Source organism: Mchenga conophoros, linkage group LG14 (assembly GCF_057382185.1).
Source record: "Mchenga conophoros isolate Kocher_MC1m ecotype Shallow Benthic linkage group LG14, M_conophoros_male_GT1.1, whole genome shotgun sequence".
In the NCBI taxonomy this organism is placed as follows: domain Eukaryota; kingdom Metazoa; phylum Chordata; class Actinopteri; order Cichliformes; family Cichlidae; genus Mchenga; species Mchenga conophoros.
The window spans coordinates 33,436,846-33,449,516 of record NC_140539.1 but is presented as its reverse complement, the minus strand read 5'-3'; the positions used below and the strand labels follow the sequence as shown (position 1 = coordinate 33,449,516).

Genomic DNA, 12,671 nt, shown 5'->3' with positions numbered 1-12,671 from the left:
GTGAGATGCCATGGACATCTGCAGAGTTTACAGTTCACAATATTAAAAAGCAGCACCACTGGCATAAATTGACCAAAAAACAGTATATTTGGTGCAGTAGACGCTTTAAGTGTGTGCTAAGATATCGTAAAATAACAAAAGTGAAAGAGGTCATTTAAGAAATAAATGGATTTTTTTTTAATGCAAAAGATTTCTATAGCATTGCATACTGTGGTTGTATCTGAGGCAAAACAAAAATTAGTTCCAAAATCCTTGCAATTGGCAATTCTTGTTTGTATTTCCACAGAAACTGAATTCAAATTTTAATCTCTCTATATATTTTCTCTTTTCAGTCATTTGTAGTTGATATAGAGATAAGTAGGTTGATTTTTTTTTTGTTTTTCGCTTCTTATTCTTCTTATTCATTATTATTATTATCATTATTATTATTAACGTAATTAGGAGGTTTAGTGTGAAACGCAGAAATCAGCTCAATTTTTCAAAATAACTTTTTTCGTTGCTTAAGTTAATGATGGACCTACCACATTTGTTGTAATCTGTCCAAAACTAACCAGCAGGAGTCATACGACCACTGTTTTTTAAGGTAGCCGACAAAAAAAGCGAAGAAAATCAAAGCGGAAGTGAGGAACTAAGCGGAGCAGGAAAAGTTTTTAGGGGGAACTTAGAAGTGGCTATTACATCGGAACTACGTGATGAAAAGTAAAAACCTTTGTATGCCTAGTTACAGAGTTTAAAAGCCAGCGTTGCCGTTGAGGGACAATGGGACTCCCCACTTTGGAGTTCAGTGACTCTTTCCTGGACAGTCCGGACTTCAGAGAGCGTCTGAAATGCCATGAAATAGAACTGGAGCGGACAAATAAATTCATCAAAGACCTCATTAAGGATGGGAATATGCTAATCACTGCGCTCAAGAGTAAGTAGCCCAGCGTGGCCTTTTTTTTTATTCTTTCAGTCCACAAATAAAACTACGTAAAACCTAGAGGCGACTTTCAATTAGCGGACACATTCATTATATTTATTTTAAGACTTTTGTGCTAGTGTTTGAATGGTCCAGTCTCTCTTTGAACTGAAGCCACCGGGAGCTGAATAATTGTTGTCCTACTGGGAAACATTTATATTACTAGGAAAAAGCTTAAATCTATACAAAAGCCACATAATTCATTATTAAGGTTGTTGCAATGCAAGGGATTTGTTTGCTTTGTGTCTGCTTCCCTGGCTTCAATGCATGCATGCAGAGGCTTGTCTAACAAATCCCAGTGTCAGAACTGTTAGTGTCATATAAGTGGGTTTCCTCTGCTTTAATATTCAATCATAAAGCCACTTTCTGACATATGGATAACAATACTGGGGGTTAATTCATTGATAGAAAACGTTTTTTCTCTGAAGAGTCACCGCTCAAAAGTAAGGAAAATACATATTGTGGGCTTTAATGTCTGCATGAGGATGTCAGTGAGGATGCCAGCATTCAATTTGAGAGGTCATTGTCCTCTCAAATTCCAAGTTAGGTCTCAGATTCCACCGTGCTGATTAAAGTCGACTTCCTGCTCTTTCCCTGTGGGGAAGGAGTTTGGTCTGTTAACGTCAGAAGTGTGTCTGTGAAATGGAGAAAGATTAGAAATATAGGTCTAATAAAAATGGAAAACAGCTGGGTTGAAATAGAATGGGAAGGGCACAGCATTGTGCCACACTGCGCACACTAACCCATCACTCACCACTGTATTTTTTTTTTCCACAGTTAAACTCAACATGGGTCTGTCAGACTTTGCTGTGAGACGGCATCATTCTTGTCACGCTCTTGCCTTTTTAATCACCATTCCTGTATGTTTTGCTTTTTGCTGCTCTTGTGCTTGAGGCAGCGAAGCTGAAATTGCACCTTAAGCAGGGAGTAAGGTTGCAATATCCAACAATTTACACATTTAAGCGGATCTATTATGCAATTTAACAATCTTTTTGTGTATTTCTTCTTGGACTCTGTTAGAGTCCAAGTGTGATTCACAGTTCAGAGTTATCTTGTACTACTTGGTGCAGACCCCAAATTCATAGGGTTTTTTTGAGACAAGATTTTCACCCTTCCTTTTAGCAAACTTTCTTCTGACTGGGTGGCCCTGACAAGCCAAAGGTTTCAATGGCAAGTGAGCGGTGCTCCTGTGCTCACAGCCATTGACTGTTAATATACCATACCATGGGATAGTAAGTAAAACTAGGCTTGTGTCTGCTGTGTATTGAGCACTGAACTGAATTTTAATAAAGCACAGTCATGGCCTAAATTATAATAGTCCAAAACAAATTAATTTGATCTCACAAATGACACGTCTTGACTTAATTAACTCTTCTGGACTAATCAGCCAATTTGAAAAACAGGACACTGATGCTTATAATAACCACATCTTTGTTTTTTCAGTATCTAGTCTGGCAGAATGAGTTTAATGGAAATTTATATTGATAAATGAACACAAAGGCATACAGTGTTTAACAAAGTAACTTTTAAGTTTAAGCTCTTTGCGGTGTTGTGCTGTATTTCTTGCTTCTGGTTTCAGTTCCACATATTTGTACTAAGCGTACATCAGATCAACAAAAGTGAGGAGCACTTAGTATTTGTATCACCCTACCATACCGTTGTATTGCTGACTCTAGTATTTCTCAGGGCAGCTGAAGGCCAAACCTATTTCATACCTTTTTTGCAGGAAAACTGTTCCGTCAGTGGACAGGGCATCATAGGTGGACAGTAACACCCTTCTCAATGTTTTATTCACAACAGGGAGGATATGTCAAAGGCCTGCGCAAATTGTTTAATACCAAATAAGACATTAAGACTTCAAGATAGACTATGCAGTGGCAAGACAGTGGCAAGTGGTTTGAGACTTTGATTGCCTTTGATGGTTTTATTGATGTAGAAACACTGCATAGTTAAGGTTTTAATAGATCCCAACCTACACACCCCTCCATCTAGCTGATCTGTTGCTATATTGAAGTTTGAAATGAGAAATTCTTATTAACCAGTGTTTCGTGTTAGTGCGTCATCTTCCACAGTAAATAATCCTTAAACATGACCACAACATTACCAGTGTTTGAGCTACTTGGAAGGAATTTTCCATTGTGTTTGTCTTTCCTTTGTAGTCATGAGTGTCTCAGTCCTTTAACTGAATGCCCAGTTTCAGTCAGGAGTAGGGAGAGAGTGCAGGAAGTGAAGAGACGGAAGTAAATTATTGATGGTCTTTAACTTGGGACGCCGTAGAGGTTTATGACCCTTTATGACCTGTCATCAGCGGTGACATTACTGGAAGATATTTAATGGATCTTTTTTCCTGTTATCATCTCATGTTTCACAGCTGTAAAGTATCCTATAATGTATTTTTCTTTAAATGCTGTCTGAGTGAATGAGGTCTGTTGAGCCAGGTTGTTAATGTATTACCTGCAAAGTGGTTTGACATGTGCTGAAACTGCACTAACTGGCTCCATATAAAGTCAAGCATATGTTTGTTATGGGTAACTAAAGAGGGTGATTTTCTGGCTTTTAGAATTAGTAAAGAAATTTTGTGACTACCATTGTTGCAGTAGTGAAGGAAACACTTTCGTCTGGAGTCTGTGACGTTTTCACATTTTAGATGCACTCTATTAGTTGGGCCAAAGTTTAAGTCATTTTAAATGTTTAAATACTTACCTCACACAATATCTTTAACTTTCTGTCATCAGCTGAAAATTAATTCTGTAATCTGGTAACAACCCCAAACATCCAGCCAAAGTCGTAAAAAACGATTTCTAGTCATATGTAGAACAAGAAGACTAACAGATGGTATGGCCCCCTCAGAGCTCTGGTCTCAACACGGAGGTGGTCTGGGATTACATAAAGAAACAGAAAACAGTGAGACAGAAGGACTTTGACTAGTTCTCAAAGATACTTTAAAGAAAATACCAGCCAAATACCTTGAACTGCTCCACTTGCTACATCTTAATCTCTGTGATGACTGTTAAAATATACCTGTAATGTGCATATGAATGTGCAAATGTTTCCGTATGCTCACGAACCAGCCTTGATCGTGCAGTTACTTTATGCAAATACACAGATAAAAGAAACTGTAGCTTTTCATGAATCAATCACCATTTAGATATTACAAATCTCTGTACCTTTGGTACTTTATATAGGCTCAGTTTCATGAAGATTGGAAAGGCTGTCTAAGCTGAGGTCAGGAACAAACATGACACGCATATATTACGATCATTATGTTATGATATGCAAGATACAATCAAAAGGTTCTTTGACTGTGAATATACAACTCAAAGACCTTACCAATCATCTCTAACTAGTGACTTGTTGCAGGGATACACAGCTCCCAGCACTCCAGCCACTTTTGAAGCTATTCTTGAGGTCCTGTTCGTTAAGCTCATCAAGGACAATTCGTCATAAACCCTGGATCACTTCCAATCTGACAAAATGGCAATACTTCAGCATAAATGTTTTGGGGCAGTCGCTGAAATCTGATGGGATATGACTGCATTGTAGTAGTCAAAAGGTTGCCATCTCACCACAATTCAGATACCTTTAGGTAGAGCAGGGCGATATGACCAAAAATATTTATCACGATATACATTTGAAAATTTGTGATAACGATATAACTGACGATATAATTTACACTAGACAAAATACTTTACAACTCCACAACTTTATTAGTGCAAAAAAAACCCCATCAATGTATTTTCATTTAATAAACAAGCAGCTGTTTTTTTATGTGCATTAAAGTTATATAAAAATGTAACAGTTCAAATGCAAATTCCTTGCTGACAGTTTAACCAAAAGGCATTTCCAGTGGAAATTGGCCGACATATCCTCAGCATAACCATGTATAATATCCAACGACGGCCCGCTAGCATGCGCTACCAAAAATAGTGCTTTGTTGTGTATCTGACGGACGAAAGCTAACCCAGTTCCACACTACTGAAGTTGCAGCATTTTTACAAACCAATTCTGGTTCATCCGTTTCATTCAACGATCCGCTTTCGCCGCCATGCTTTTTCCGACGTGTGCGTATGAAAACAAAGGCACTGCGCATGCGCGTTTTACCCATATTCTATCACGATATTTAATTTTTCCCAAAATTATACTGGTATTGCCGTGAACGGTATGATATGGCCCAGCTCTACCTTTAGGAGCCTGAGGACATTACAGTAAAACTTGCTATTGATAGTTTAACTTTGTAAAACCCTGCTAATGTCCAAGAAAACAGAGTAGATTCTCATCCTACTCCTAAGGTAATGTGCCTTCAGTTTTAGAGATTGTGACTTCGTCTATTTTTAAGCCCAACTCTCCTCACTAGGAATGATTCTTGACGTCAAGGTTGTCTGAGAATCCATGCTCTATTGTGAAAAATCTGTGTTACACAAGTGGTGACATTACATAGAATACATACTGACACATGTTGCTCGCATGTGTCAGTGCTATTCCCAATTTATCACTAAGAGAAAAAAAATGTAAACTTCTTTGTCCCTCTTCATATTAATACTAATGATGAAGGTTGTGGTTTAAAGATTTCTGAAACACGCTGTTTAAACAGTGTTATGTATCAACAGTGATTTGGTCAGGCGGATGTAAGTTGCACGGTTTACACCTGTTGTAAATTACTAGTATTTATTATACCCTATACTTAACTGTATTAATTCACTAATTATCACTTTGGGAGAAGGGTGGGAGAACCACAGATACAAGGTAAATTATCATACATTTAACATGTGGTTGGCAAGTTTATTTTAAGAGTATAAGAGCAGAAAGCCACAGAATTGGAGGCTAGTGTCTCTTATATGAAATCTATTTGGTACCTTCTGTAACTTATGTGATGACAGTGTCTTTACTATGCAGCAAATTGTTTGATTAACATTACAGGTTCTACAACATCCTTTAAGAAATTTGGACACAGATACTCTTGCTGTATTTTCTATAGAATGAGTTAAACCATGCTGCAGTAACAGAAAAAAGTGAATAGTTACAGTTACAGAGAATATACTCATGGTTGACAGGCTAGTGACATTTATAAATATGTATGAAGAACATGAAAAATGATGAGCCATAGCTGGTCATACTTTGGCAAGGGGATCTCTAAAGACCTACGTAGACACACATTCTTTTGGGTGACAGCTTGTATCCGTCATACATAATTTGTACGTATTTGTAACACAGTGAACAAACAGTTTGTTCCTTGCACTTAGTGTCATCAGAATGTACTTTGGTTAATTGTGCATCACCACACATCCTCCAGATATCCACTGTTCTGGCCCGGAGCTTGGGGTTCCCAAAAAATTCAATCCAAAATTCCAGGTGTTCCAGATGCTGTCTAATGTTATCTTCCTGCAAGATAACAAGTTCTAATTGAAAGAAAAAAAGATTTCTAGATCTTAAGTATTAACTTTTGTGACATCTAATGCGTTTCAGTGAGTGGAGACAGATGAGCTTAGTATAAAGTGGAAGACATGGTTTTATTATGCTACCTGATAATATATCTCTGCCACCGCCCCATATCCATGCCTTTCAGCAGTGACGGAGTGATGCTTCCTCCTTAGGATATACAATAATGAATGGCTGACACGCACGGGGACTGTTATTAAAAGAAATCTGTATTTAAAAAATATGTAAACAGCAATTCTTCCAACTGTGCTTAAATAATTTAATGCTTTTATGTAACTCAATATAGTTATAATTAGTTGCTGCTATTTTATTAAATAAAAAGATGACTTGTAGGCTTTTGTCAAAAGTGATTTCACAATAGCTTTCAGCTTTGGGAACTCTAAGTGTTTGCTTGTCTGAGGACAGATGATGCTCCCAAGGCTCAGCCACAGGAAATGTCCTGTAAACATGCTTGTATAACCATCCCCCATCCGCCCTCAGATAGCATTTGGCCTGACATCATTCTGCTTTACTGTGTGGGTGTGTGTATCTGCTTTCTTAGTGTCTGTGTCTGTTGGACTGTGACTAAGGCAGACTGTGTGTTGCCGGATTCTGCCATTTATAATATATTGGTGCTACTTTGACTACATTGATGAATTTTAACTCATGTAATGGAAATGAAATGTAGAGGTAAATTATGCGACTTGTTTAGCAATAAAGCTGAGAGAAGCGGTAAGCATAGCTGCTGGAGACGTGGATAATATGTGAACAGATTTTGATAAAAGGATTAGACGTTGTATTCCTAAAAGCTGCTTCCCTTCAGACTGTGCAAGAAAATGTGTTAGACTTCATATTGAGGTCTGTTCTGAAGCACTCTGTTGTTAGTCTGTCAGTCAAACTGATTGTCACAAAGAGTACACCGTTCTCAAGCTCACAGTTAGCTGACTTACACTGAATGCCAGGTATTGTGGTTCATATGTATTTCACCTCCATAACATTCAAAATTCAATAATTAATCATTCAATATTTTTTTGTGTGTGTCATCCTGAATACAAACTGAAATATATAAATGTATATATAATACTGTGTAAAATGTTTCCGAATCCCCAGGCAAGTTAAGATTTTGCTTGGAAAATTTGAAAGTAGGTGCAGTGATTTATTCAAATGTGTAATACATGGAAATACAGTATAATACAGTGAAAACGGAGTTTGTACAATTCTAGTGAGCTTGAAAGTCAATATTTGGTAGGGCAACCTTCCCTCCTCAACTCAGCCTGAACTCTCATAAACAAGGTTTCTAATAATTTCTTTAAGAGCATTCAGGAAGTGTTCTCAAGGATTCTTGAGGAAATTCAAAGCTTTTCTTTGGATGCTGGCTGCCTTTTGTTCCATTCTGTCAAGGACCCACACTGCTTCCATAATTTTGTGGTTGGGGCTCTTAAAAGGCCAAGAGGCAGTCATGACTAAGTGTTCCATTGGATGGTTTTCCTATAGCAAGTGCTTTTAATGCATTAGAAGTGTGTTTGAGATCATTGTCACATTTGGTCATAATTTTGTCATTCACACTGTGTCAACTGAATAGCTGGTTTAGGGTTGAAATTAGAGCTGGGCGACAGAACGATAACGATATGTATCGCGATATAACTTTTACTCGATAGAGAAATTAAACTATCGCGTTAGACCTCGCCGCTCTTGTCCTCTTAAAGAAAAAAAAAAAAAGCAGAGCCGAACCAATCACAGCCGCAGTGTCACGTCACGTGACTTGTTACGTACAGCACAAGTGCCAAGCCGCACATGTGTATTTGTTTGTGAAGCAGCCAGCGGGTAATGGAGGAAATGAGTGTGCCGACTAGAAAAATCAACCGAGCGTGACCGAAGGTTACCGAAGAGAAAACAGGTGATGGTTCCAATGCCGGAGAGATTGTCGAACGGAAGAGCCATAGAAGTTCCGTAGTGTGAAGGTATTTCGGCTATTTCAAGTCTGACAAAAAACAGAGTAGCGTGCACTGTAAATTGTGCCGAAAGCAAGTCTGGAAATACAATAAACTGGTGCATGCGTCACACTGTGCGCCACGTTATTGTTTCGGTGAAATGGATTTCTACAATACTGTTACTGTTAATTCTACTCTCTGCAGTGTTTAAATGCTTACATATACACACAGTTACTGTCCCTCCACACATACGACTGGGTTCTGCTTCTATGCCCCAGCTTTGTTTACTTTTTCCCACCGAGGCTTCTAGACTTCTGATTGGCCAACATTTCTGCACGGTTAGGAATCTAGCGCCACCTGCTGCTTTGGCATGTTCATAGCAGCGTTTTCCTTCATTTCTGCCTTTATGTGTGGACGGGATTATTTTTTAAAACGAAAACGGAAAATCTCCGTTTTCAAAAATACCCGTGTACGTGTGGACGTAGCCTCAGTCTCTGACTGGAAGCGCTAATTCGTCATTCGGCTTTTGTCAGACTAAAGTAACTGTTAAAACTGTTTGAAAAGCTAAGCTATACAACAAGGAGAGATTGAGAATTTCCTTTTAGTTCTCAGTTTATTTGATATTGACAAAAGTTAGTCAGTTTTGTCTGTTCTTCTGTAAAACAAACTAAGATTTATTTTTAGAATTAATATTTTGTTTCTAAGTGGAATTGACAATTTAGTCTGTTTCATTTGTTCTATTTTGAAACTTAAACGCTTTAGCGGCTGCCTTTTGTGTAGTTTGCAATATTTGCCTTTATTTATCTGAAAAAGTCTCATGTTCCTTAAGTACATCTACCCTGTTGAACTTCATCCATCCATTCGCGTCCGCTTAATGGATGAACTTATTATGGGAAATAAATATTTAAATAAAAACAAGCTGCTGATTATTTCACATTTTACTTGTGAGCAACGGCACATTTAAATCTTACAAATATAGTTATTTGGCTTATATCGTGATAGATATCGTTATCGCCTGAAATGAAAAAAACATATTGTGATATGAAAAAATCTTATATCGCCCAGCTCTAGTTGAAATGCAGCCCTATTACAAAAACCACCATGATTTACAGATGGCTCTAGATACACACTGTGGTACCGCTTTTATTGGTGACATTTTGAACCAAAAATGTCATCACATCATAAGACATTTTGCCACGTATTGTCGTATGTAGTTTGGTATTCTTCAGCCTTTTACCTCTTCCTTTTCTTAAGACTGGGTTCTTGACCGCCACACTTCAAGTGAGGCTGCTTCTGGGGCGTTGGTGAACAGTAGATCAGCTGAAGAGAGGGGTACATCTCTTGGGGCCTGTGTCAGATATTTGCTGGGGGATTTTTTCTTAAGGATTTGACTTTCAGATACTGTTCATCTGTTGTAGATAGTTTTTTAGACCTGACATTTCATTTTCTGTCCTCTACTTGTCCAGTTTTCTCAAACTGTTTTGTCATGTTTTGAATGACTAACTGTTCACCGTGCTGAAATATGCCACTCTTTTGAAACCACCTTGTTGGTGGTCCTTTTCGTTGTCCTTTTTCATAGATTGAGCTAAACAAATGGGAACAAATTGTGTTTTTGGAATAGGCTGCATTTAACAATTTTTAAAAAAAATATAATTTAAAATTGGTGCCTGTTGTGCGTTGACATAACACTGGTTCATCCTTGGAGTAAGGTGTCTTTTATCCGCTTGAATCGTTCATAGGTCAGTGTTTAGTGACAAGGCCTAAACTGTAAAAAAGCTAAAAGGCTAAAAAGCTAAATGTCCTTCGGAAAACTTGGAGGACAACTCAAGACCGCTTTAGAAAAATGACAAGAAAGTCTGACTCCTTGGAAGCAAAATGTAAAGAAATGATGGGTGGACTTTTTCACAGCAAATGTATATTAAATGTGTACCAGTATATACTGACTAAAAAGATTTGTCCTTTATATTTGTCCTCAGTGGGTTGAAATAAAAAAAAAAAAAGTGATATTTTTGCAAACTGAATTATCTTTCTTTAAAGTCTGTACTTAGCTGTTCTTTTACTAAATACATGCTTTGTTAAGTCTTATATTGAAAAAGGCCTTTGAGAACTGTTACTACTGTTACTACAAAGTAGTAATCGAGCTGATTTTATCAGAACTTTTTTGAGAAATAAGTTCATCTCTGTTAGAATTTGTACCAGATGTGTTCTCGATGTGTCTTCTGAAAGAAAATCTCTCAACTCAGTCTAAAGGCAGTAGACCTGGTGATAAATGGTAGGTGCTGGCCTGTCTGCCTTTCTTTTTTTTTCAGTCCCGCAGAATTGCAGGGGTAATAACTCTGATCTTTTTCTTTCGCGCTAAAGAATAGGCTGTAGCATTGCATCAGCCTCACATCAAAGACTCAGTGTCAGTATCTTCCATCTTCTAAGTTGTTTTCAGCAATTTAGATAGCTGAAAATGATGTAGATGTGTATTCTGCATGAATATGTGGGGAAAGATGGTGTTTTTCCTCTTTCATTCTGTGAACTCTAACAAATTTGTTGAAAGAATTAATTAGCCAATACTTAATAGGCATAAAAGCAGATTTTTGGATATAAGTCATTGTAAATGACAAATTCACTTTAGTGCATAAAATAATTGAGACATACCTAGCTTCACAATAATAACGTGCAGTTCTTCTAAAAAATACTAAATTGCTGGATTAACTTCCTTTGTTTTGAAATGAGAAAACAACTGTTGTAATTGGAACATGGGGGACTACCACGTAGGATTTTAACTGTGAAGTATTTTGTAGATATGCTGTGGTTTCTAAACCCAAGATTTCAAACTGAATCTCTTCCATTAGTGCTTAATACATTCATATTAAGACCTCTCATGAGTTGCCAATTTATTATCCCATCTTAAACCACATTAGGGGGTTGAATCTGCTAAAAATACTAGAGTTACTGTGTGACTACTACAAATGCAAGTTACAGTCATTGCTATGTATCGCTGACAATGCCATTAATGGCACATGATGTCAACATTTGAGAGCTATGTTTTTCACCATTCACCAGTAACAACAGACTATCCATGAATCCCATTTATCTCTAATGAACACGTAAAAGTAAACAACAATCTGCTGGAAATTGTAATTACATAGCCATGTGTTTGTGGAAATCCTAAGCTCTCTATTAGTGTGGGGAGTTTTGTTACATAAATAAACTATTACATTTTGGTTACAAAGCTATATTGTTAGGCAGGGTTTATTCTAAGTAGGCTAAGATACAGCTGATTACCATGCCATGTTAATGACCTGATCCAAAAAGGCCTGAACAAAAACTAGTAGTAAACACTTTAACTGCCGAACTCCAGAATTGAGTAAAACTGCCTGTTAAAGGTGTTGCTTGATGCTACAGCTGGATATATTAGATGAGGCTTTGTTTCGAACAACAGCTTGCGGTGGGAAAGTTTCGGTATGCTCCGTGAGTGCAAAGGACTGTCTGCTGGCTCTGATGCACTATCTCCCCTGCTGGGTGACTGACAGCCAAAAGTAATAGTAAGCAGGTGGAAGAGGCCTTACCTGAAGGGCCGCTCTTCCATTACAATCCCTCCAAATGGAATCAAAGTGGCACAATGCACCCCACTGTTGCATCAAATAGATCTCCCCATCTCTCATTAAGCTTGGTGTGCAAAAGCTTTCCCCTTTGAAGACCTTCTCATCTGAAATCAGCAGTGTCTCACTGACAAGATAAAGTAGCTACGGTGTTTCTCATTGCAATGTTGATATATAGGCAAAGAGTGAGCTGTCTCTACAAAAAAAGAACATTATTGCAGATTGCTTTTTTTTTGTATATGTGCCTCAAGGAAGGCAAAGATGTATAGCAAAGTCAAGGAATGTAGCTTGTAAATGTGACACAGAATATCTTAAACTCACTGAGAGTCATTTGGGGGAAGTGAAAACTTGTAGCTATTTAGCACAAACTGGAGACGAGTGCATAGTAAAGCTTTTTAATGGAACACATTTATTCCTGCGACTTAAGGTTTTAAAAGCTTTTCTGCATTAATTTGTGTTAAGGTACTTCATTATAACCCCAAAGAATTATTTAGAGGAGTGAAAGCACAACAAGGATGCTGCTGTGTAATTAGTGTTATAATGAGTATGTCAGTCACATTGTACGGTGAACCGGGAGTGCTGCAGACAGATGTTGTAATATGCCTGAAATTTAGCAGGTCAATTGGATAGTTTCTAAGATTCTTTTGAGATATGTTTCTTGAGTTTGCAGGGATTTTTGTGTAGAGGAAGTCTGTCAACTTTAAAACTTATTTTGAACTTAGTGAGGATTTCAGAAATGTAATTGTTTCATAACCACCATCTTTGCGACTTGGG

At 37.6% G+C, this 12,671-nt stretch overlaps 1 protein-coding gene across 3 annotated transcripts in view; it reads left to right on the top strand.

Moving 5' to 3' along the window:
• Positions 1 to 648: 648 nt before the first annotated feature.
• Positions 649 to 12,671, top strand: part of arhgap42b (Rho GTPase activating protein 42b) — a 78,258-nt gene continuing 66,235 nt past the window's right edge. For all 3 annotated transcript variants that reach the window (XM_085244041.1, XM_085244040.1, XM_085244039.1), the window contains exon 1: positions 649 to 913. In XM_085244041.1, the coding sequence (XP_085100167.1) occupies positions 760 to 913 (154 nt within the window). In that variant the 5' untranslated portion in view covers positions 649 to 759. The remainder of the gene's footprint in view (positions 914 to 12,671) is intronic.